At 36.6% G+C, this 26339-nt stretch overlaps 3 protein-coding genes across 3 annotated transcripts; 1 reads left to right on the forward strand and 2 right to left on the reverse strand.

Annotated features, from left to right (window-relative positions):
- Nucleotides 1-12175: 12175 nt before the first annotated feature.
- On the forward strand, nucleotides 12176-18274 carry LOC145090088 (ABC transporter B family member 1-like). The gene is made up of 8 exons (XM_079028438.1): nucleotides 12176-12640; nucleotides 12719-12773; nucleotides 12875-13050; nucleotides 13137-13337; nucleotides 13985-14244; nucleotides 14338-14654; nucleotides 14736-14959; nucleotides 15645-18274. Exons 1-8 carry the CDS (start codon nucleotides 12263-12265, stop codon nucleotides 18006-18008), a joined length of 3975 nt encoding a protein of 1324 aa, XP_078884564.1. The 5' UTR covers nucleotides 12176-12262; the 3' UTR covers nucleotides 18009-18274.
- A 1334-nt stretch (nucleotides 18275-19608) lies between these two features.
- On the reverse strand, nucleotides 19609-20891 carry LOC145090096 (zinc finger (C2H2 type) family protein). Its single transcript, XM_079028441.1, has 4 exons — nucleotides 20715-20891; nucleotides 20509-20617; nucleotides 20329-20391; nucleotides 19609-19842 (listed from the first exon to the last, which is right to left on the reverse strand). Exons 1-4 carry the CDS (start codon nucleotides 20797-20799, stop codon nucleotides 19740-19742), a joined length of 360 nt encoding a protein of 119 aa, XP_078884567.1. The 5' UTR covers nucleotides 20800-20891; the 3' UTR covers nucleotides 19609-19739.
- A 1941-nt stretch (nucleotides 20892-22832) lies between these two features.
- LOC145056560 (uncharacterized) lies at nucleotides 22833-26204 on the reverse strand. The gene is made up of 5 exons (XM_079004250.1): nucleotides 26087-26204; nucleotides 24196-26012; nucleotides 23955-24107; nucleotides 23628-23877; nucleotides 22833-23560 (listed from the first exon to the last, which is right to left on the reverse strand). The coding sequence occupies exons 1-5, from the start codon at nucleotides 26142-26144 to the stop codon at nucleotides 22833-22835; spliced, it is 3006 nt and encodes a 1001-aa protein (XP_078860376.1). The 5' UTR covers nucleotides 26145-26204.
- Between the last annotated feature and the right edge of the window lie 135 nt (nucleotides 26205-26339).

Genomic DNA, 26339 nt, shown 5'->3' on the forward strand with positions numbered 1-26339 from the left:
GGGTGTATGGGTTTTCTGGCCTATGTGGTAGATACTCGGGTTGTGAAAAAGGGGACAACTTCTGTTTCCGATGTTCCAATGGTATGTGATTTTTCCTAATGTTTTCCCCAAGGAGTTACCGGGTGTACCTCCTAAGAGGCGGGTGGAGTTCCGGATCGATCTGATTCCGGGGGTAGCGCCTATCGCCAAGGCACCATATCATCCTGTGCTGCCCGAGATGCATGAGTTATCCTCTCAGCTTTAGGAGCTATTAGGGAAGGGGTTCATTCGACCGAGTAGATCGTCATGGGGATCCCTGATCCTTTTTGTCAAGAAAATGGATGGTTCACACCGGATGTGCATAGATTATCGGGAGTTAAACAAGTTGATAGTGAAGAACCGCTACCTGTTGCCCAAGATCGATGATCTCTTCGACCAATTGCAGGGGGCATCTTGGTTTTCCAAGATTAATTTGAGATCAAGATATCATCAGCTGAGGATTCAAGAGGAGGATATTCCGAAGATGGCCTTTCGGACTCGTTATGGGAATTACGAGTTCGTGGTGATGCCTTTCGGGCTCACCAACACACCGACAACGTTCATGGTCTCATGAACCGAGTGTGTAGGCCCATGTTGGATCGATCGGTGATTATTTCCATTGATGACATTTTGGTATATTCAAAGACTAGAGAGCAGCATGAGGAGCATCTTCGGGATATTCTTGGGGTGTTGAGGATGGAGAGGCTTTATGCCAAATTCTCCAAGTGCGATTTCTGGCTACGAGAGGTCTAGTTCTTGGGACATCTTGTCAACCAGAACGGTATTTTGGTTGACCCAGCCAAAATTAAGGCAGTAATGCAATGGGAGGTGCCGAGATCCCCATCCAAGATTAGGAGTTTCCTTGGCCTGGCAGGTTATTATCAGAGGTTTATCAGAGATTTCTCCAAGATTGATGTTCCTCTCACTAAGATAACCAAGAAGGATGTTGTTTTTGTTTGGGGGCTTGAGCAGCAGGCATCATTTGAGACCCTTCGCCAGAGATTATGTGAGGCTCCAGTGCTATCCCTCCCGGAAGGGGTGGAGGACTTCGTGGTTTATTGTGATGCATCGATATCAGGATTAGGTGCTATGTTGATGTAGAGATGGCATGTGGTCACATATGCATCGAGTCAACTGAAGCCTCACGAGACGAGGTATCCCACCCATGATTTGGAGCTGGGGGTGGTGGTATTTTCCCTCAATATTTGGCACCATTATCTCTATGGTGTCCGTTGTACCATCTACACGGACCATAAGAGCCTTACGGATCAGCTCAACCTGAATACGAGGAAAAGAAGATGGTTGGATGTAGTGAAGGACTGCGACTGTGAGATTTTGTATCATCTTGGCAAGGCTAATGTGGTGGCTGAGGCCCTGAGTCGTAGATCAGTGAGTGACCCAATTCGAGATGTATGTATGAGGATGAAAGTGATGACTCCAATCTTAGATGTCATTAGGGAGGCCCAAGTGGTGGCTATGAGAGCGGAAAACCAAAAGAGGGAGCGGGTGATCGGGAAGGTTTCGGCTTTTGAGACAGATACTAGGGGGCTTTTGACTCTCCATGGGCGGTTTTGGGTGCCATATACAAGTGGAGCCCGACGGATTTTGATGGAGGAGGCCAATAAGTTGAGGTTTTCTATCCACCCGGGGGCCATGAAGATGTATCTGTATCTAAAGCACAATTATTGGTGGCCTTATATGAAGAGAAATATGGTATGGTTCATAGAAAGGTGTTTGGCCTGTTGCAAGGTCAAGCCAGAGCACCAGCACCCTCATGGAAAGTTACAACCTCTAGAGGTTCCCTTTTAGAAGTGGGAACATATTTCTATGGACTTCATTACCAAGTTACCGAGGATTGCGAGGGGTGTGGACACTATCTGGGTGATAGTGGACCGGTTGAAAAAGAGTGCTCACTTCTTAGCTATAAGTGAGAACTATTTCGCGGAGAAGTTAGCAGAGATCTATGTTTGATAAGTGGTGGCCCGGCACGGGATGTCTACATCTATTGTGTCCGACCGAGATTTGCGCTTTACTTCCAGATTCTAGAAGAGATTTCATGAGGAGTTGGGTACCATGCTACATTTTAGCACCACGTACCATCTGCAGACGGACAAGCAAAGCGAGCAGACTATTAAGACGCTCGAGGATATGCTACGAGCTTACGTTATCGATTTTGGTGGGAGTTGGGACTCCTAACTTCCTTTGGCTGAGTTTTCTTACAAAAACAACCACCACTCCTGCTTTGGTATGCTTCCTTTTGAGCTTTTATATAGGAGGAGGTGTCTGACTCATATCTGTTGGGGGAGGTCGGATAGAGAGTTATGGGGAACACCAAGATAGTGCTCAAGACGACAGAGCATATCTAGTAGGTCAGACAAATGTTGATGACAGTCGAGAGTCGTCCGAAAAGTTACGCAAATCGACGACGTTCCAAGCTAGAATTTCAGGTCGGTGACTTTGTTCTCCTGAAGGTATCACCATGGAAAGGGGTGATCCGATTCAGGAAGCAGAGCAAGTTGGGTCCCAGATTCATTGCTCCTTTCAGGGTGGTTGCTCGAGTGGGAAAGGTATCTTATTGGTTCGAGTTGCCTGCAGAACTGAGTCAGATTCATAACACCTTCCATGTATCCCACCTGGGGAAGTGTGTACCCGATGAGACGACCATGGTTCCTTTAGAAGACATTCAGGTTGATGATCGTCTAAATTATATTGAGCGGCCGGTGGCGATCTTGGATAAGCGAGTGAAGACCTTGAGGAACATGGCAGTGAACTTGGTTAGAGTTCAGTGGCAGCACCATAGAGGCTTGGAGTTGACTTGTGAGCCGGAATCCGAGATGCATGAGCAGTATCTAGAGTTGTTTCCGTAAGATGACTTTGATGTCAGAGTCTGATTCTAGTGGGGGAGAATTGTAACATTCTCATAAGGATGTATAACTTCTTAAAGCATAACCTTTTATGTGAATGTCAAGACTAGTCCTTATTGTGAAAAAGGTGGCATTTGAGTACGTTGGGCGTACGCATGTGTACGCGCAACGTACTCATGTGTGTGGCATGGACGCAGAGGCTACCTAGTACGTTGGGTGTACTAGAGGGTACGATGGGCGTACTAGGCTTAGAATGTAACCCTAATCTCTTCTTTTGTCCCTATTTAAATAACATGGTGGCCTCATTTCTAGCCACCATTATCAGCCTCCAACCTCCTTCAAACCCTAATCTCGTTTTCATAGCTTGTGTGAGTGCTTGTGGCTCATTTGAGTGTTCTTATGAATCTTTTGGTGGAAAAGGAACTTGAAGGAAGGATAGCTTGTGCTTTTACCTTGTGGATCTGAATTCTACTTCAGTTTGTGCATCTTCCAGAGATATCAAGTTCAAAACTTGTTCATTGTATGTTCTAGTTCTTGTTTTGAGTCCTTTTTAGGGTTTTAGGTCCCAAGTTTGGAACTTTGTAAGTTTGGTGAACTCCAGAGCTATTCTTCTGTCCTTTTAGGTGTATTAGAGTGTTTTAGTTCATAAAAATGAGTGCTTGGACGTCTTAATCTCTTCATGCATGAGTTGTATGACCTTTTGTGTTGAGAAAAATAGAGTTTTTGAGATTGGGTCTTGACTAGCCTTGCAAAGGCTTAGTCAGTAACTTTATGAAGGAATAGGTCTAATTCAGCCCAGATCCATGGTTAGAATGTTTGTCTTAACGGGTTAAGACCAAAAGAAGTGAGAAGAGGGAGACCGAGGAGTACGCCGTGCGTACTCCCAGCTACGCGCAATGTAGGGCGGAAATACGCGTCGCATGCTTAGCTAGCTGTACGCCTAGCGTACACGTTGGGTGTTGACTTTCGTTGACTTTTGAGTTTTAGATCAAATTGCGGACTTTTGACCAAGGAGGGGTAAAATGGTCTTTTACCCTTCTGAGATTTAGTTGAGAGGCTTGGTCTAGCAATTCGAGGTTATTGATATTATTATTAATTAGAGTTACATGCGGCACATTTAGGAGGAGTCTAGACTGGCAGTTCGGGTGCGAGGTTACTTGCTTTTATACGAGAGGTGAGTTTTCTCACTATACTTACCTGTATGGTGATGCATGTATTGACAGGAGGGTCTTATTTGTATTATTGACTGGAGGGTCTTATTTGCTTGTACTGACATATGTGTTTTATGCATTCTGTCTTTGTGACTTATGCTTTTATATTATTTTTTGTATATATTAAGTTATGACCAGAGGGTCCATACCGAGATGTGAGACCGGAGGGTCTTCACTGAGACACATGACCGGAGGATCTTTATCGTGATACATCCATGAGAGGGTAATTATTTTGTGTATGTGGTATTTTAGGGAACTCACTAAGCTTCGTGCTTACAGTGTTGGTGTAAATGTGTTTCAAGTACATCTTAGGATCACGGGAAGTCGCTGATATGATTGTAAACACTCGTCTGCTGATGGGGATATTTGTGGATTCTGGGATATTATGACTTGTTTTGTGGTGTTATGTATTTGACAATTATATTTGACATGAGATGGCATTAAAAACTATGTTTTTAGGTATTTTTAAAATGAAAATTTGGTTGAAAAATTCGAGTTTAGAAACTAACACTTCATATTTTTCCCATAAAATGACCTAAATATTATTCATAATAATATTTTTATCAGATTTATCAATAGTCCAAAAGAATACTAAATTATAGTTGATAAGGAACAACTAGGTAAGTTGATATCGGAGGTAGGACCCGTTTGGTATATAGAGGTACATTGTTTGGAAAATTCACTTTAATTAAACACCTCACACATCTAGTCTAATCATAATTCTCGTAAGTAGATTGGTCAGTATAAGTATTGGTATTACTGATAAATCTTATTTATAAGTTCATAGTAACGTTTACGAATATAAATATAAGTTATACTTAAAGTACGGTAAGCATAACTCAACTTAGAGGTTGTTTAGTGAAAAACCGGAAACTTCGCGGGCAAAACTTCAAAACGGAAAGCTCTATTTCTCCGGTCTCTCTGGTATTCCAGAGCTTCGCTACTAACACCTAAGAATTACTAAAGTTTGGCCTCAAGAGTTTGGAAGAAGATTGAGAGGATTGGTGCAAAAATGAGCTCAAAAACGGACATATATATAGAAATTTCAAGGAGGCACGCCACGCCTTGCCACATGTCAGCATCCGCTTGCAGGATTAAGGAGGAATGGTTGTCTTAGATTGTGCCATGGTATGATCTCGGTTGTCCGAATTTCTAATTTTTCTAAAAATCATAACTTTTGCAAACGAAATCCGTTTTCAATGATTATTATATTCTCGATTTCGTATCAACGTGTACTACGACTTTTATTTGGACATCATCGGCTAATTCACACTTTATTTTTCGTTTTACGCTCCTAGAAGGCTTAGACTATAAATAATGTTGCTAAATTCATAACTTCGTCATACTAACTCCATTTTCGATGTTCTTTATATCGCCTATTTCATATCGAAGAGTACTACAACTTTCATTTAGAATGTTTTGTCTAACAAGCAATTGACCTCTATCTCACTTTTTATGACACACACATTGTGTCGAGTTGAACATGAAACTTAGAAAAATCATAACTTCCACATACGAAGTCAGATTTAAATGGTCTTTATATCCACGTGCTCGTGATCACGACTACTATAACTTTCGCTAAGATTATTTATCCTAAATAATCTTTTATATTTACACTTTATTTTATCGCTTCAACGATAAATTTTTATATTAAGGTTTTCTACAAATATTATATAATCTTAATATTTGTTTACATATCATGTATATATTAAGTATTTATTAGCTCGTTACGCGTACGAAGAACAATTATCTTATTCAATGATTTTAATTGTTCGATAAAATGTATAATAGTTATTATTATACCTTACGTCTAGCCCGAAATTACAAGCATTACAAAGATGAAATGGAAATCAACCTTCGATTTTGAAATACTATGATTTTTTGAAATTCTGATAACTCCTCCATCCTAACGAAATTAAATTGATTGCATATAGGTATGTATGGACCTAAACTATCTGTAAAGTTGGGTAACACGATTGATAAACATATATGATAATTGATTGTTTTTGTAGTTGCAAGTCACTGAAAATTCTTAGTGTTTTGATTCAAATCGAATCACATGTGAAAGCCTTGAGGAATGTGCAGCAAGAGGGCTGAATGAGGACACAAGACTATACATCAATAACATAGAGTTTTAACAACTAACAGTTTCAATGAAGGATCGAAGAACAGGGGCAAAGGGGTAAAGACAATGAATAGGTTAGAACTGATTTGTAGATTGGTGGTGGTGGTGGTGGGAGGAGGTGGTGGACGATGGTGGGGAGATGGATGGTGGTTCTTCAATGTCAAAGTCCATGTATATGTCCACATGGCTACGAAAACATTTGACTATCTAAAGTCAATATACATATCAACACTTTAACTCGAACCTTGCTAATTCAAAATAAAATGGTATTCTAAACAGGTAAATTTCAAGTTTAGTAGTCTAACGGGCGGGTCCAAAAAAATTAAATGGTCATTTAAAGCCAAAACCAACACTTTTTTGTGATTTCGTGTCAATAATCTTTAAATTTTTTAGTTTTCAAAATATTTTCTTATCCAGGTGTTATATATATATATATATATATATATATATATATATATATATATATATATATATATATATATATATATATATATATATATATATATATATATATGCCAGGGTCGCAATGCCAACTTAAAGGTTCAAAAGTTTGGAGTTTTGCTTTTGATTGCCCAATAATTTATAGAGATCTTAGAAATGAGTTGGTAATGATGCGAACCAGATTTCCGTACATCTTTTATTTTTCTATTATCATGGGAATTAAACTATTTAAATGAAAGTGGCAATAAATATTTATATAACATTTAAAAAAAGATCATTGACATGTGTTTTTGTAGCATTACGCCAGCTTAAAGGTTTCATGCATGGAACATATGAGGTGTTAAAAGCAAATGTAGGATGGATATTCATATATGTAATTCATTGAAGTCCAAATATTTTCTACCTCAAAATCCGCTCTCGGTGTTGTATATTTGCGTAGGTTTTCAAGAAATTGTTTTTGGAGTTTTTTTTTTTTTTTATCTTAATACATTATAATTTGTATCCTTGCAATGGAGCTAATGATTGAGGAATGAAATTACACAACAAGATGGTCATGTTTCAAACTTTGGGACTCCCATGTGGACCTTGAAAAGCTCAAATGGTGCAATTTTACCAGATACACCTGCGTAAATATCTAGACTCCAGTAGGATAGGTAAGAATTGAAGGATAAAATAGATATGGAATGTTGGATAGATACAAAGGAATTTAGGATATGGCATTTCCGACAATGCATATACTTGTGGCTTATGTGTTATGTGCTAATGGAGAACGTTAAAAAATGTAGCAACTTCAAATTATTTGATCATAATATGAAACATAAAAATATTTCATAGTGGACAGTTACATAAAGTTCATAGCAGCATTTTCATATTTATGATTTATGAAATCTTGTTATAATGTTTTTGTCAGATTATGATTTGGTTATTATCAATTAACTTTGGTATGGATATACGGAACTAACTAATAATTATCTTATGATTTGTAATACTAGAAATACTAAAAATATATTTTTTTTCGCAATCATACTGATAAATTGGTTAGTAGAGTATTTAGGAGTGCATATCACTCAACTTGCTATCACATAAAATATATTTAGAACAAACTTAGTGGGAGATTGATGAGAATTGACATCATAATTACATGATTTTAACTTTTTACTCATATGTTTGCTTTACCTTATATATTTGCCTAACAATGTCTTTATTTTCACTTTTGTTGGATATATGGTAAAAAAAAAGTGAAATTATTGTTATTTAAATTCTAGCTTTATAATAAAATAATTTCAAAATGAAATACTGATTTTGTCTGTGAGAGTTTCTGAACAATAAAATATGGTTTTGTAGTTATATTTTATGTTATTATAGAATTAAATTTTTTATAATATTTCTATTAAAATATTAATTAGCTTAGAAAAATCAATTGTGCTGATTTAAAACAAGTTATGTAGCTTAAGCAATGTTTTAAAAACCGGTTTGAACCGGCCGGTCGAACCGGTTGGATCGGGAACCGGGGAAAGAGCGGTTCAACTATCATCGGTTTTATGTCGATTTCTGAACCGGATTGAACCGGCTGACTTTTTAAAAACCCGGTTTAACCGATCAAAATAAACTGGTTGAACCGAATAAAAACACATGAAAAATAACTATTTGCATAATAAACATTGATGATTTTCTTCAAATATATTTAGTTTTCTCTAAATAAAAACATATGGTAAATGTTATAATGTTTTTTGATGTGTTTGTATTCATCTAAAACTATATTTTGTTTCGGTATTATATTTTATTTTCTTTTTGACGTATATGAATTGATTTAAAACACTAAAAACTTATGGTTATGTGTTATTTTAATGTATTTAGATTGATCTACAACTTATTTTTATATATATTTTTAATGTTTGAACTAGTAAGCGTCAAATTCATGATTTATATATGTATGTGTATAAAAATAGCAAAAAAGATGAAAATGATAGAAACAGGTTGACTCGGCAGTCGAACCGAGAATCGGTCACCATACCGTTTCAACTAAAAAAACGGTTTTTAAAACATTGAACTTAAGTCTTTCGAACATAATAAATGTGTATTTGGAAATCTATGTTGAGTTATCTATCCAGAATGTATTATGTATTTATAGAAAATAACAAAAAATATATTTTTGGCAAAAATAAACATCAAGTCCGGAATGGAGAATTCCAGACTAGGGATGGCAAAAGGCCCCATACCCAATGGGGAACCCGAAACCCGCACCCGTTTTGACTGGGAAATCCCCAGGTTGACCGGGGATGGGGACGGGGATGGGGAATACCCGGATAATAAAAGTGGGGATGGGGATGGGGATGGGGATACCCTTAATCACCGACCTTGGACCCGTCCCCGACATATATTAATATATAAAAATAATACAAAACGTATATTTATAGTATAGTTTATAATACATAAAATTTGATCTAAGTAACCTAACTCATTAGTAATTACTTGGTTGAAATTATACATTTTGCTTTTTCTTTTATCTAATTTAAACTCGTGTATAGATATTTTTTTTCTCTTTGGTTGATCTATTTTACCTTAAATATCAATCTGATAATTTTTTTCTACGTGATTTTTTATGTATGTATTTAAATTTGGTAGAAAATTTATTTATATTTTTTATGCAATTTATGAGTACTTATACATTTTATAAAATCTTTAAACTTATGCTGGTAAAATTGAAATATAGAGTTTTTTCTTACGTAAAAGTTTGCATGTTAAAAGAGAAAAAGAAATCTCCGTTTCCCCGTTGGAGATCCCCAGTCCCCGTTGGGGGTGGGGATGGGGGTTTATATATATTCCCCGATGGGGATGGGGATGGGGATGGGGATGGGGATTGGAATGAGGATTCGGAGATGGGGATAGGGATTGGGGTCCCCTGTGTTCCCCGCCCCCGTTGCCATCTCTATTCCAGACCGATTAAATTATCACAAAAAAAATTACATTATGGACTGACATTCTTTGTTTTTAACTGAAATTTTAGAGTTCGAAAAAAAAAGTTCGAAAGTTCAAAACCCGATAAAAAGTTTCGGAATTTCAAAAAAAAAATTGTTTTTTGCTAAAGTTAAAAAAAAAAGCTAAACAAACATAGTAATAGGAAATATATATATATATATATATATATATATATATATATATATATATATATATATATATATATATATACATACACACACATACACATACATACACAATGTTATGCCTTACGATCAAACATTTGTTTGAAAAACGGTTATATTAAACACTTCCAAATAGACATTGAAAATATAAGGAGAGAGATTTTCTTTGAAAAAAAAAAAAAAAAAAAAAAAAAAAAAAAAAAAAAAAAAAAAACCTCTAGATTTTGAAGAACAATCTGGAATGGGTGCAGTCAACAGAAAATAGTCATTTTTCAAAAACTAAAAAATTTTATTTTCTTTGAAAAACTCGTTTACATTAATTACTTTACTCATTTCCCTTCAAAATCACCAAGATAAACATGGGATTTGCATTTAAATGTAATATAACAAAGTTGGCAGCCATTTTGGTCCTAACCCTAGGGTTGAGCAAAACCGAAACCCAAAACCAAAAAACCGACAAAAACTGATAAAACCGAAACTGAACGGTTTTGGGTTTAGATTTTTCAAAACCAAAAAATTCGATTTGGGTTCGGTTTTAGGTTTAAAACTGATCCGTGAATAAGACGTAAGAAAGATAAAGGCTCTCGGGTCTTGATGTAAGGAAGACGATGATACACTGCATTTGTTTCATCTTATTATAATTTTTGGAAAATGGGTTGAAACCCAAAGCTAATCAACCAATGGGTTGAACTCGCAACCAAAGAAAGTGACCCATAAACCCAATAACCAAACTCATTCAAAAACTGAACCTAGTGGGTTTCAAAACCCAAAAATCGAAATTATCGATTTGGGTCCGGTTTCACCTTAAAACCAACCAAAACTGACTCATACACACCCCTACCTGACCCTAATTAAATATATAAGATGATAATTAGTTTGCTTCATATTATGTATATATCATAATGAAACGATTTACAAAGTTTAAGCTTTCTCTTGATAATTTTAGATTTCATGATTTATAATATCAAAGACTAAATTACATGTTTAGTCCAGATGTTTGGTTTTCATGTTTGGTTTTCATAACACCTTTGGTTAAACTATCGTCAATATTGTAGACATAGTACCTATTACAACCTAAACTAGCACCTTTGGTCCCTCCCTCTTGACACCGTTATTATATTTCATTTAAGACTCATCATATGCCATGCACATGAGGGCATTTTGGTCTTTTCACCTATCTCTATGTCACTCCCTCTCTCATTTCACTCATCTCTCTTTGACTATATTTTGTTAACAAACAAAACTCAGAAAAAAGAATACAACCATTGGTTTTTCTCTAAGTAGACCACAAAACCATGATTTGGATGTTTGATTGAGAAATATGTGACTTCAATTAAAAGGCTATTGCTAATTGGACTTCAAGTTGTATATTATAGTTAGCAAAGCTTAGGTCTTGGGGTGGGTTAACGTGGACCACTCAGATAGTGATAAACCCTTGGAAAGTCCTCGTGTTGCACCGCCCAGTTACTAGTTACTTAGACTATGTCAAGAGGGATGTACCAATGGTGCTAACTATCAACTCCTTAGGTAACGTTAACGAGATTGAAGTTAAATAACAATACTAGATATTTTCAAATATGTATTCTTGTAACATAACTGGAGCCTACTAGTTGAGGAATGAAATTCCAAACAGATCCAGAGTTCAAACTTTGGCACATCCAAAATATTATTAGTGTTCTATACTGACTTCGGCCTTGGGGCGGTTGACATGGGCCGCTTCAGATGATATGGTTTACCATTTTTTTTCAAAACTTATTTATTGAAAAAAAATGTTGAAGGAAATTTAAAGGTTGTTACTATGTAAAGGTTGTTAGTATTTAACTTGAAAGAAATTTATGGTTTACTCAAATAAATTTTTATTTAAAGACATTCACGGAAAGAAATTTAAAGGCTGTTATTATATAATTTGCGTATTATAGGTACCAAAACTTATTTATTGAATTAACTTTAAAGGCTGTTGCAGTATAATTTGAAAGAAAATTATGGTTTACTCAAATAAATTAATACAAAGATATTATTGAAAGAAACTTAAAAGCTGTTACTATATAATTTGAAGGTAATTTATTGAATGTAATTAATGGTTTACTCAATAAAAATTTATTGAAGGATTTTTAGTGAAAGAAATTTAAAGTCGGTTACTATATATTTTGCGTATTATAGTTATACCATAACTTGTTTCTTGAAAGAAATATTGTTTCGTATATAATCTGTTTTCTTTTATACACTTGAATGTGGACTCTATGAGGTGTGAACAAAAGAATCTTTGTTCATATAATTACTCGGGACTTTTCTTTTTTACCTTTTAAAATTAAATTGAGAAAAGAAAAGTGATACAGTATAAAAGAGAGCTTCAAAGTCTTTAATGTTAGAGAAAGAAAAAGTTATACAGACAAAAGAGAAAGTGAAGGAGAAAGAGAAAGAGAGAGAAAGTGATAAATAAATAAAAACATTATTAAAAAAATGCGATCAGAAGCATCTGAGGAGAAGATAAAGAGAAGGAGAGAGCAGTTGGAATGGTTCGAAATGCAAAGTCTTGAACTTGTCTCTGAAAACCCAAGCCCACCCGTGGGTTCTTCTTCTTCACAAAACAAAGAAACCATGGAAATGGAAGGAGAGAATAGTAAAAATGCAGAGAAAGATAAGGGTGTTTCAGTAGGATTTGGAGAGTTATTTAGATTCGCAGATAGATTAGACTATGTGTTAATGGGTATTGGAACAATTGGTGCCTTCGTTCATGGTTGTTCGCTACCTATTTTCCTCAGATTCTTTGCTGATCTTGTCAATTCATTTGGCTCCAATGTCAACAACATTGATAAAATGACTGATGAAGTGTTAAGGGTAACTTTCTTTTTCTCCAAATCCAATTTTTTCACCATCAAAATTTCATCTTTTTCATTTCTTTTCAAATTCTTGCAGTACGCATTTTACTTTCTTATAGTTGGAGCTGCAATATGGGCATCTTCATGGGCAGGTATGCTTGTTTGTTCTAAATTCTTCACCTTTTAGGGATCAATATCAATTATTCTTGAAAAAGATTTGAAATTTGACATGGGTTTTATTATTTATTTGCAGAGATATCATGTTGGATGTGGACAGGAGAGAGACAATCAACAAAAATGAGGATCAAATATCTTGAAGCAGCACTGAGTCAAGATATTCAGTTCTTTGACACTGAAGTCAGAACTTCAGATGTTGTATATGCGATCAATACTGATGCTGTTATGGTTCAAGACGCCATTAGTGAAAAGGTGAAAAAGATCCAATCTTTTTGACTCATACATATGAGATTATTAACTCTGTGTTTGTTTGTGTGTATGTGTGTGTGTGCGTGCAGCTAGGGAATTTTATACACTATATGGCGACATTTGTATCTGGATTTGTGGTGGGATTCACAGCAGTTTGGCAATTGGCGCTTGTGACACTTGCAGTGGTGCCTTTAATTGCGATAATTGGAGCTATTCATACAATTACATTAGCGAAACTGTCTTCTAAGAGTCAAGAAGCTCTTTCGGAAGCTGGAAATATTGCTGAGCAGGTGTGTTTTATACTTTTATATAAATATAATTCCCTTAAATCCATAAAATGAATTCAAGAAAGTAGTAATTTCTCTTTTGTTTTGTTTTTTTTTTTTTTTTCATGTGAGTTTGCTGAATTTGAGCTAAGTTCAAAGACATATCAGTCTTTCCTCTTATTTTCCCATCTGGGTATTGTTTGATTTGATCTAAATTCAAGATGACGAAAAAATCAGTCGTCCCCTGTTTTTTTTTTTTTTTTTTTTTCTATTCGGATCAAGGAAAAAAAATCATTTTTTCCATGTTTCTTTCGATTTTTAAGAAATATATCAGTCTTTCCTCTAATTTTCTATCTGGGTATTTCTGAATCTTAGCTTAATTTGTTTTTGTTTTTGGGGAAAAAAAATCCATATTTTTCTTGTTTCTTAATCTGGCTATCAATATTTTAGAGCAAACTTCAAAAAAAAAGTTAATCTTTTTAATGTTTTATAATCTGAATGTTGTTATATTTGGACAAACTGAAGCGAAAAAATAAAAAATAAAAAAACATGCATGTTCTTGCATCTGGGTGTTGGTTGAATTTGAGCCAAATTCAAGAAATTATTATCAATTTCAAAAAGCTAATCTGTTTTACCATCTGGATACTTTCTTGATCCATCAAAAAATACAGACAATCGCACAAATTCGAACAGTTTTAGCATATGTTGGTGAATCAAGAGCATTACAAGCCTACTCTTCTGCATTAAAGATCTCACAAAAACTCGGATACAAGACTGGATTTTCAAAAGGATTAGGATTAGGAGCAACTTATTTCACAGTCTTTTGTTGCTATGCTCTTCTTCTATGGTACGGAGGCTATCTTGTTCGCCACCATTACACCAACGGAGGACTCGCCATTTCCACCATGTTCTCCGTCATGATCGGTGGCCTGTAAGTCTTCTTCTTTTAAAAAATTCAATAAACCCCATTAATCAATCTCGTTTTATTCTAATTATTCCGATTCCAAAATTCAAAATTTGACAGAGCTTTAGGCCAATCAGCTCCAAGTATGTCTGCGTTTGCAAAAGCACGAGTAGCAGCGGGTAAAATCTATAGAATTATCGATCATAAACCGAGCGTCGACAAAAACTCTGAATCAGGATTGGAATTGGATTCCGTTTCCGGCCAATTAGAGCTGAAAAACATCGAATTTTCATACCCTTCAAGACCAGATGTTAAAATTCTAAACAATTTCACTTTAACTGTTCCCGCCGGAAAAACAATTGCATTGGTCGGAAGCAGTGGTTCAGGGAAGAGCACGGTGGTTTCTCTAATTGAAAGGTTCTACGATCCCACATCAGGTAATAATCAATCTCAATGTACAACTCTACACGCACATAGTACAACATGAATACCTCTAATCTTGCTTAATTTTAACACAGGACAAGTAATGCTTGATGGGCATGACATAAAAGGTCTGAATTTGCGATGGTTAAGGCAACAAATTGGTTTAGTTAGCCAAGAACCTGCACTTTTTGCAACCACCATTAAAGAGAATATCCTCTTGGGTCGACCCGATGCATACATGGGTGAGATTGAAGAAGCTGCACGTGTGTCAAATGCTCATTCGTTCATTATCAAATTACCAGATGCCTATGATACTCAGGTAGGTTAAAAACTTATAATCTTGGTTTATTTTGTGGGTCCACTTTGGTAACTTTTATGCTTTGATATTAATGGTGATTGTTCTTGATTTTTGGATGCATTTGGAGGGTAGGGTTTGATTTTTCTTTAGTTAAAGTTGGTTGCTTTTTGGTTCTTTGTAAAGATTAAAAATGAGTGGCAAATTTGGTAAAAAAAGGAAAACCTAACTTGGTGTAAAAGTCAAATGTAGTAAGGTAAAGTTTTCTTTCGAGGGAATGCATTAATTGAGAAGTTTGAAACCTGGTTTTTTCAGTCAACACTCCATGTGCAAAATGCAGATTTATGCAAGAAACAAGAACATAACTGTAACACCAGTGTGTGTATGTGTAAAAGGACAATATCGATAAATATAAAATATATACAACTATACACATTTTATAATTCATATCAAATGTACACTGTATCCATCACATGACTGACAAACGCAAAGATTTCGGTTGACCAGAAGCATGTTCAAGAAACAGTTTGACCATGTACTCCCTGAATTTGTTGACTTTTATCAGTCAAACATGTTGCTTCCAATTTTGAAAATTTATGAGCATCTGTTTTAGTTTGTGAGAAAAATCAGCAACCCTATGGAATTAGATAGAAGTACTATGAATATGATTTCAAAAGTTCAAAGATTGACGTTGAAATGGTAAATGCAGGTTGGGGAGAGAGGATTACAATTATCGGGTGGACAAAAGCAGAGAATAGCGATAGCAAGAGCAATGTTAAAGAATCCAGCGATCTTGCTTTTAGATGAAGCTACAAGTGCATTGGATTCAGAATCGGAAAAGTTAGTGCAAGAAGCCCTAGACAGGTTCATGATCGGAAGAACAACTCTGGTGATCGCCCACCGTCTCTCCACCATACGAAAGGCGGATCTCGTGGTGGTTCTGCAACAGGGTAGTGTTTCAGAAATCGGAACTCACGATGATCTGATGAGCAAAGGCGAAAATGGCGTCTACGCGAAGCTCATAAAAATGCAGGAAGTTGCACATGAAACCGCCATGAATAACGCCAGAAAGAGCAGTGCGAGACCTTCGAGTGCGAGACCTTCGAGTGCGAGAAACTCAGTGAGTTCACCTATAATGACTCGGAACTCGTCGTATGGGAGATCGCCGTTTTCCCGGAGGTTATCTGATTTCTCGACGTCGGAATTTAGTTTATCAGTCGAGGGAGGTTACCCTAACTACAAACTCGAGAAGCTTCCATTTAAAGAGCAAGCAAGTTCGTTCTGGCGGCTGGTGAAGATGAACTCGCCGGAGTGGAGCTACGCCTTGGTTGGGTCGGTGGGTTCCGTCGTTTGTGGGTCCCTCAGTGCATTCTTTGCTTACGTTCTCAGTGCAGTGCTCAGTGTTTACTACAGCCAAGACCATGAATACATGATTAAACAGATCGGAAAATACTGTTATTTATTGATCGGCGTGTCATCGGCGGCTCTTATTTTCAACACCTTGCAGCATTCGTTCTGGGATGTCGTCGGAGAAAATTTAACAAAACGTGTTCGCGAGAAAATGCTAGCGGCAGTTTTAAAAAATGAAATGGCATGGTTCGATCAGGAGGAGAATGAAAGCTCGAGAGTCGCCGCTAGGCTAGCTCTAGATGCCAATAATGTCAGGTCGGCAATTGGTGACCGGATTTCTGTAATCATGCAGAACTCCGCCCTCATGTTGGTGGCCTGCACCACCGGATTTATTCTCCAATGGCGTCTTGCTCTTGTTCTTGTTGCTGTGTTCCCTGTCGTGGTTGCAGCGACTGTTTTGCAGAAAATGTTCATGCAAGGATTTTCCGGCAACTTGGAAGGTGCACACGCGAAGGCCACCCAACTCGCCGGAGAGGCGGTGGCTAATATGAGAACAGTGGCGGCGTTCAACTCAGAGTCAAAAATAGTCGACCTTTTTAAAACCAGTCTTGATACCCCACTTCGTAGATGCTTCTGGAAGGGACAAATAGCCGGACAAGGATTCGGGATCGCGCAATTCTTGCTATACGGTTCATACGCGATCGGTCTTTGGTACGCTTCATGGCTCGTAAAACACGGAATCTCTGATTTCTCAAAGACAATTCGCGTGTTCATGGTTCTCATGGTGTCAGCCAATGGTGCAGCCGAAACCCTAACCCTAGCTCCTGATTTCATCAAAGGCGGTCGAGCCATGCAGTCTGTGTTCGAACTTCTCGATAGAAAAACCGAGATCGAACCAGACGATCAGGACTCGACTACAGTGCCCGACAAGATCCGAGGCGAAATCGAACTAAAACACATCGATTTCGCCTACCCTTCCCGCCCAGACACTTTAATTTTTCGTGATCTTTCTTTACGCGCCCGGGCCGGGAAGAGTCTCGCTCTGGTCGGCCCAAGTGGTTGCGGGAAGAGCTCAGTGATCTCCCTGATACAACGATTCTACGACCCGTCCTCTGGACGGGTCGCAATCGACGGAAAAGACATCCGTAAATATAACCTAAAGTCACTGCGTCGTCATATCGCAGTGGTCCCGCAAGAGCCCTGTCTCTTTGCCACCACGATATACGAAAACATTGCGTACGGACACGAGGCGGCAACAGAGGCAGAGATCATCGAGGCGGCCACCCTGGCGAACGCCCACAAGTTCATATCTGCATTACCTTCCGGATACAAAACATTTGTGGGCGAACGCGGGGTGCAGCTCTCAGGCGGGCAAAAGCAACGGGTGGCAATCGCGAGGGCGTTTTTGAGAAAAGCGGAAATTGTATTACTAGACGAGGCTACAAGTGCGTTAGATGTGGAGTCAGAGAAGTGTATTCAAGAAGCGCTTGAGCGTGTGTGTTTGGGGAAAACAACAATTGTTGTTGCGCATAGGTTGTCGACTATACGAAATGTTCATAGTATTGCGGTTATTGATGATGGGAAAGTGGTGGAACAAGGGTCGCATTCACATTTGTTGAAGACTTATGTGGATGGATGTTATGCGAAGATGATTCAATTGCAGAGATTTTCGCATGGGCATGAGGTTGTAAACATGGCTTCCATTGGTTCGAGTTCATCCTAATTAAGAAACCAACATGAGGTATCTTGAGTGTTTTGTGTAATTGTGTTCTATTTTTTGTTTTTGTTTTTCTGGTTGTAACCTTAATATATAATGGTGAGTTTTAGTTGCATAGTTAATGTTGTTTACAGTAAATTATACCAAAGAACCAATGTACTCGTCAAAACTTAACTTCAACATCGGTTCTCTAAGAATTACGTACAAAAAATATTGAGACAATGAGACATGTATTTTCAAATATTAATGGAAGTCGTTTCATATTTTCTGTAGCAAGATGAATAATACTACAGTATGAGTGTACAACTACAATTTTTTTAATTTATCTACCAAGTACTTGTAACATAATAGTTATATATTTGTACTTTTTTTAATGTTTTTGTTTAAAAGTATATCACGTGAAGTTGAGCATGATTACAAGAAATATCAGACTTTGGAACGGACTACGTCGATTTTTTTCTGGTTTTTTATGTTGTATTTGTATCTTAGAATAAATTACATTTTTGATACCTAACTTTGGTTCCAGTCTAAAACTTTATGCCAATTATAGTCCAATAAAAACCAAAAATTGCAAGAGAAAACTATTGAGAATATAATTTATGGATAAACCTAGGGACCAAAATCATAACAACTATTTGAAAATAGACACCAAAATTACAAGAGAAAACCATGTTGAACAAAATTTACAGTTTTTGAACAAACTCGTACCAAAAACTGAACATTTTCCAATCAACAACATACACTTGATAACCATATATTATGAACATGGACTTTTAGGAATGAAAATGCAAGGATGTTTTCTTTTTCTTACCGAGTTTAAAGTATTAAATATTAGGTTATTATAAAATACCAACCAAAAATATTTACTTTGTTTTTTAGATCATTTGTCTTTTAATTGGACCAATAAACTTGTTCAAGTTCTTTTTACATTGTAGGAGTAGATTTCAAAAGAATAACTATATCAAATTGAATGTCACATTGGACAGTGGTGTCATTGTGGACACAAGTAAACAAACTTATATCATATTAGATGTCATTGTGGTGCCATATTGAATGACACATTGGATAACTATGTCATATTGAATGTCACATTAGACACAAGTAAACATATTAGATGTCATTGTGAACACCACATAGGATTTAACAATTAATACAATCGTACTTAGTTGAAATCCACAATTGTAGAAAGTTGTTGATTGGGATGCGAGGTTGCAATGAGTATTTCGTGTCATGGTCTATTGATTATAAAGAAGAAATGGACCTAATGTACATATAACTTTATCTAGACATACATACATCATTCAGTACTTAATGAAGGAAAAGGAAAAAAGAAACAACCCCTTAATTGAGAATTGTATATATTTCACATGGTGGTCTCATATGGTGATAGCAACCAACCAAAGTTTGGGTAACAAGATAGAGTGGTCCACATGATTAGGTCTTTAAGTGGCCTTCATTTCATATGCCAATGTTTTATATCTTGTGACAATAATAGTACTCTAATACTATATAGTTTATATGTAATGTTTACACTCCATGAAAACAATAGTACTAGTACTCTAATACCATGGAAAGCAAAAAAGAAACACAATGAAACTAACTTCAATTTAACAAGAAGATGAATAATAATAATATTACTTCTATGATATTGATTTGTGTTTTGAAGGTTTGATTCTTCTTACATTGCATATTGAATTCAAGAAACATAAAGTATCGACAAAAACAGAGAAACTAAGCTCACATGGACATTAACTTTGGTCCATTATCGGGCATGCCCATTCCAGCTGCCAGGTCAGCATCGAGCTGTGTGTGTGGTGCGGGACCCGCCATTATCTTCAATCTGCAAGAATCAGAAAAGGCTCAACGAAAGAATAACGATAATAAACTAAGTTTATGTATTGAGCTTTCTGTTTTATCATGTTCTCTGTTTATGTACTATGTTTATGCAGTTTCCACCAAAAGTAGATGAAAAAAGATGTAAACTTGCTTCTTCTTTTATCTTTTCCTGTGTTTTTTATAAGGGTCCACCTTGTTTATTAACTGCAATGTACCATGTGTAATTGTGTATGTCCATGGCTAGTTGTTTATGAATTCACAGCATTAAAAACTCAGACCATCTTGTAGAAGAGCTAAACTTCCACTTCAGATGTCAATGGTTTTGAATCAAGAACAGAGTCAATATGATACTCCATGTAAAAAGTAGTTTACTTTAGTTTTTTTTAGCTTCATAGTTGATGATTGAATTGTTTGCACAAGCATAAATGAAATTCAAAGCAAAACAACTGAAAGCAGCTAATCTGATAAGAGCTACCAAAAAGAAACATACCGCTTCTTGTGCTTTTTCGTCTTGAAATGGTCATCTCTCACTGTGATGTTCGCAAAATACCGACTGAAATCGCAAACAACAGTTCAAAATTAGAGATAAATATATAAAAAACCTAATTACAATATGATCTCAAATGAAATATGATATGAAATATCAAATGTGTAGAACGCAATTACTCACTCGCAGTGTAAACAGTAGTATTGACCCATCCCAGGAAGATCTTCATCTAATGGCAACGCCACCTTCTCAGCCTCTGGTTTCTTAAGCTCGTCATAAACAGCATCATCACGTGAGATAATGAAGTCAAGGAAAATAAACCCCAAAAACGCAGATATTATGTAGTTAGCTTGTAAGAAAGAATCAAAAGAACGACGAGAAAAGGATATCTTTAACAAGGAATTTATCGCGACGAAACGTTTTGTGAGAATATCTTCTCTTCTTCACCCTTCTGTGTGGACACTTTCCTCCCATCTTTTACCTCCCGCAGTCTGAAAATTGGGAAAATTTTCTCTGAAAACCCTAACCCTAGGGTTTCGATTTCCAAAAGAAAGAACCGGTTTGCTTTTGGCGGCTATTTCACAAGCCACCGGTTCAAGATCGGGCCGAGTTATATATGAATGAAGCCCAATTTCTTAATCTTGGCTTTCTTGCAAATTTAGAATATGTCATCTTTTCATTTTTCGTATATTTTCTTTATGAGTTTTTTTGAATAATTTAAATCCAATTATTTCTTTGTATCTTAATTTTTTTTCTATAAATTGGTTTGTATTTTGAAGTGTTACAATCTTATTATAATAAAGTTATACTTGTACAAAAAGTATGCAAAAAAATAGTTCATAGACCAAGTTATAGAACTGGCACATAAAAAATAGCTTTGCTATATACGGTTTGGTAATTATTTGAATTTTTAAAAAATAGTTCTCGACTCTAGAATTATTTGTAAATAGAGTAAATTACTGAAATCGTCCCTGTGGTTTGGTCAAAATTGCACGTTTAGTTCCTAACGTTTTTTTGCACTCGGATCGTCCCTCTGGTTTGATTTTGTTGCGTTTTTCGTTCCTATGGTTTGGTAAAAGTTGCATGTTTGGTCCCTAACTTTATGTATGTAAGGGACGAAAAATACAACAAAACTAAACCACAGGGATGAAGAACGCAACAAAATCAAACCACAGGGATGATCCGAATGCAAAAAAAAAAAAAAGTTAAGGACCAAACGTGTAATTTTGACCAAACCACAGGGACGATTTCAGTAATTTACTCTTGTAAATAAAAGAGTTTTTGATAAATTATTTTGTTATTACTGAAGTTATTGATTTAAATAATGAGTTTTGGGTAAATTACACCGTTGGTCCCTCGTGCACATGCCAGAAAGCATGTTTAGTCCCTATTTCCAAAATTTAACTCGTGCAGTCCCTCATTGTTATTTATCTTGCATGGTTAGTCCCTATGCACGTTAACTGTTAACTCCTTCCGTTTAAGCTACCCACGTGCCTTGCACGCAGGGGCATTTTCGTCTTTTTAGGGTTTGTGTCCATATTTAATGCCGTTACACCTTAAATCTTATAAAGAACACTGCAACCCTCTTTTCCTCTGTATCCTCTCGTTCGTCTCTTCCCCTCGTTCGTCTCTTCCCCTCGTTCGATCGATTTCTTCCAAATACATAACAATGATCGATATTAAATGCAATTGTGGAGCCACTGCAGTGATTCGCACATCTTATAGCAAAAGAAACCCTGGGAAACTCTATTATGCTTGTACAGTAAAGGTAAGGTTAATGATTTCAATTTCGTTCTTCGTCTTCTCTAATTTTGCCCTAATTCTTCATCTACTTTAATTGGTTCAGGGACCGTTATGCAAGTTCATAGGATGGGTGAATGATTATGATCAGGACTGTGATTGTATGGCGTTTAGGATGAAACTTGAAGAACAAAATCGCAAATTGAAGCTTTACCTAGTTATTAGCTGGGTTTTTTTTGTTTCAGTCCTTATATATAAAGTGTAGGTTAAGTAATGAAGTTGTTAGTATTTTGGTATGTGTATATTGTAATGGAGACTCTTTGTAATGTTATTTGTATTAACAAAAAAATTTCAATTTTAGTTGCAATATATTGTGTAATCATAATGTGGTGTTATCAGTTGGTGTTCAAATTTAATGAAAATGTGGTATTTGCAACATATGCAATATACCATTCAATACTAGCATCCAATATAACAATTAAAAAGGACAAAAACTCTAAAATATCCAAGATAACCATTGACCATTAACATAAAGGGACATCCAAAATAACAACATAGTCTTATGGCATACAAATAGTTATCCTACACAGCAACAAAGTATCAAAATACAACACATAACAACAAAGTAATATGGCAATAAATGCCTAACAAAAACATAGTTATCCTTCATGATCATGATACCAAACTACAAATTCTCAAAGCATGGGGCTTTTTCCTTTGTTCCCAACTCCATTTTGTACACCACCACTGCTACCTGCTGCACCTTCTCATGTTGTATTCCCTGCTGCACCTTCTCCTGTTCCATTCCCAGTCTGTGATTGTCCCTTGCAGGTCCTTCCATTATGGCCCATATTTCCACATTTTGTGCATGTTACAGATTTCCATTTTGTGGACACTCCATCATCTTCTGTTGCAGATCTTCTTCTCTTTTTTTTTGGTCTGCCAATAGGGACACGATACTTTGGTGGTATCAACTTGGTAGGACATGTGCTTTTTTCCCACAATAACCTCCCATTAATAGGTTCAACTTTGAAGACATACATTTCTTTCCATGTCTTGAGCCAATAAGTTGGGTGTACCCATGTCTCAGGTATTCCAACATTTTCATTGTTGAGCCTCATATCCCATATAGCTGCTATACTATGTTTGCAGGGTATGCCTGTCAGTTCCCACCTATTACATGAACAAGTTTGTTGGTCCATATTAACCACATACTGATTAGTACCTTCACTTGTAACCTGGTACTTCCCATTGCCACAGAACACTGCCCTACACTGTGCTGCCCTTTCTTTAATTTTTTCAAGGGTCTTAGTGGCTGTAGGAGTTAATGGGCCATTAGCTTTATCAATTTCTTTTTGAACCATGACAATTTTCCTCATGATATACTCCCTAATAAACTCCAAGCAACTGATAATTGGCTTATCACGACCCTTCACTATCTTGCTATTCAAACTCTCACACATATTATTCAACACAGCATCACAATGTGCCCTCCCTAATAAAACACAACTATATTAGATTATATTTAAAAATTATACACTTATAAACATAATATTATATACCTGAGAAGTGAGATCTAGACCAGTGCTTAGGTGGAATAGAATTAAGCCAGTCATATGCTTCACTGTTAAGTTTCTTTAGTTCTTCCATGGCACTGTTGAATTGTGGTATGGTGGTACATGTTGCACATTTCCAAAGACAATCCTTGAATTCCTTGCCCCTCCATTTACGTTTCATGTTCTCATGAAGATGCCTTAGGCAATATCTATGCTCTGCTGCTGGGAAAAGTTTCTCAAGTGCAGGCAATAACCCCTAAATCATCAAAAGAGTGAAGTTGCTTATTGAATTGTAAAACATGCATGTGAAAATGAATGGAGAAATTTATTTACCTTCTGTCTATCTGATATGAAAGTGAAGTTGGAGTTTGCATACAAACCAAGATCATCTCCTAAGTTAGTTAAAAACCAGGTCCATGAATTAAAGTTCTCTGCTTCAACAACTGCATATGCCAAAGGGTATGTGCAATTGTTCCCATCTAAACCCTGAATTATCATGTCAAACACAGTAATAAGCAAACAATTAACTATGGTCAAACATTAATCAAATACTAAAATATGATTATGCACATACCACTGCTGTCAGGATCATACCATGGTATGGACCCTTCATGAATGCACCATCAAGCCCTAGTAAATCTCTTTTCCCTGCTGCAAATCCACTTTTCAGTGGACCAAGACAAATGTATACTCGTTCAAATACCCTGGTCTCAGATGCATAACATGGTTCGCTTTGCACTTGAAGTTTGACTGTGGTGTTTGGATTTCTACTCTGCACCTCCTGTAAGTAGTCTCTTAGACATGAGTACTGAGCAGCAAAATCTCCCCTAATTGATTCCAGGGCTTTCGTTTTCGCCCTATGAACTTTCATGTCTGACAATCCAAGTTGGTATTTCTTCTCAAGCATCTCACGTAATGCTCTAAGTGGTATTTCTGGGTTTGCCTCCACTGTGTCAACAATCTGTTCAGAGAGAAACTTGTAGTTACATGCCCTAATTTTCCTTGTTTGAAGGCACGTATGTTGCTTTTCATAGGTCTTAACAGTCCAGTTAATGTCTTTTTTCCACTTACTCACTAGTAGGACCCATGGGCATTTATGAATAGAACCATCTTTCACTTTCTTTTTCTTTTGACTTGGTCCCACTTTGTCATTACTTTTGTTGGTCCCATCTGTTTCTAATATCCCAAGGTTTGGTATTGTCCCTTTGCAAACCACTCTAATCCTATTTTTGTCATTCTTGACGAAGTCTAACTCCCTTCTACTCTGTATGGAATGAAGATAAATTTGTTGTTTAACTTCCTTTGCTGTGCTAAAAGTCTGGTGGATGTAAAATGGATCTTTGACAGCAGCTGCTTCATTCTTATGTGCTCTTCGTAAATCTCTTATCTTCTTCCTTTTTTTACTAGCTTCACCCTCATCTGATGAAGATGCAGATACAAATTCTTCAGTGTTTATAACCTCTAATTCTTCATCACCTTCTACTGCTTCATCTCGATCATCAGGAAAACTTCCAACCCACTCCACGTCTTTGTCAATGTTGAGGTGAAAGTTCTTCATATCAACCTCTGGATCATCTAACAAATTATCTTCATCAACTATGTAATCGCTATCTTGACTGTATTCACTATCTTCAGTGTTATCACTATCATGACTGTCTTTACTAGCTTGACTGTCTTCACCTGCTTTTTCACTATTTGGTTCATCTTGTTCCATAGGAGTCCCACCAAAAGGTTCACACCATTCAAATGTATCACCCAAACCATCAACATTAGGACATGTGCTTCCTATCATTGGTTCAGTCAAAGGGCTATCAATTCTTGGTATATAGGCAGGGGTTGACTCAACTGTTTCACTCAATGTAACAAGGGGTTGTTCCAAGGTTGTTTCAAGTAATGTACTAGGGGGTTCGTCCATAGTTTCTACATTCTCAAAAACAGGGGCTTCTTCACTAGGACAATCCCCTGAATTTGACCATGTCAATAACAAGCTTTTACGACAAAGGGACTCAGGAATTTCGTGTATCTTTATCTTTGCAGGGTTTGGGGACATTTGATACGTATGGAGCTTGGTTTCCCAAAACTCTGTATACACTTCTATCACCTTGTGTTCATACACGTATGACCTAAAGTGGTTTATATCTTCGTCACAACCCAAAGCATACAACCCAAAATCTAAATCCCAGGTTGGTCGTTTGAAATGATAATAAATACTTTTACCTGGTTCCACACAATCAAGCAATTCCATTATCTCGTCCATATCATGCACCGAGAACAAGTCACTATCAATGCCATCAATATATTTCATCTTCCCCTTTATGTATTTGCGGCCTGGAAACTTCGTAAAAACTCCACCATAGTTCAATCGTATCGAGAACATACTTGGATTGTCAGCTGCGAACCCAAAAAAAAAATTACGTTTTAGGAACGTATAATGGATGATCAACTGAAAATGTAGAAAATTTTACCGTATGAGCTTTGGAGGTCGTATTCCTCCCATTCTTGCCTAATCCTCCAGTTCACCATCGTAGAAAACTAGGGTTTTCTCGTGCAATGCTAAGGGTCGACGGAGGATGAAATCAGAAATGATCGGCTATCGAAGTCGCGCCATACTGGTTCATGTATAAAAACCCTGAAAAGACGAAAACGCCCCTGCGTGCAAGGCACGTGGGTAGCTTAAACGGAAGGAGTTAACAGTTAACGTGCATAGGGACTAACCAT

This window comes from Lactuca serriola, chromosome 1 (genome assembly GCF_051521515.1).
Source record: "Lactuca serriola cultivar US96UC23 chromosome 1, Lser_US96UC23_V15, whole genome shotgun sequence".
NCBI classification, from domain to species: domain Eukaryota; kingdom Viridiplantae; phylum Streptophyta; class Magnoliopsida; order Asterales; family Asteraceae; genus Lactuca; species Lactuca serriola.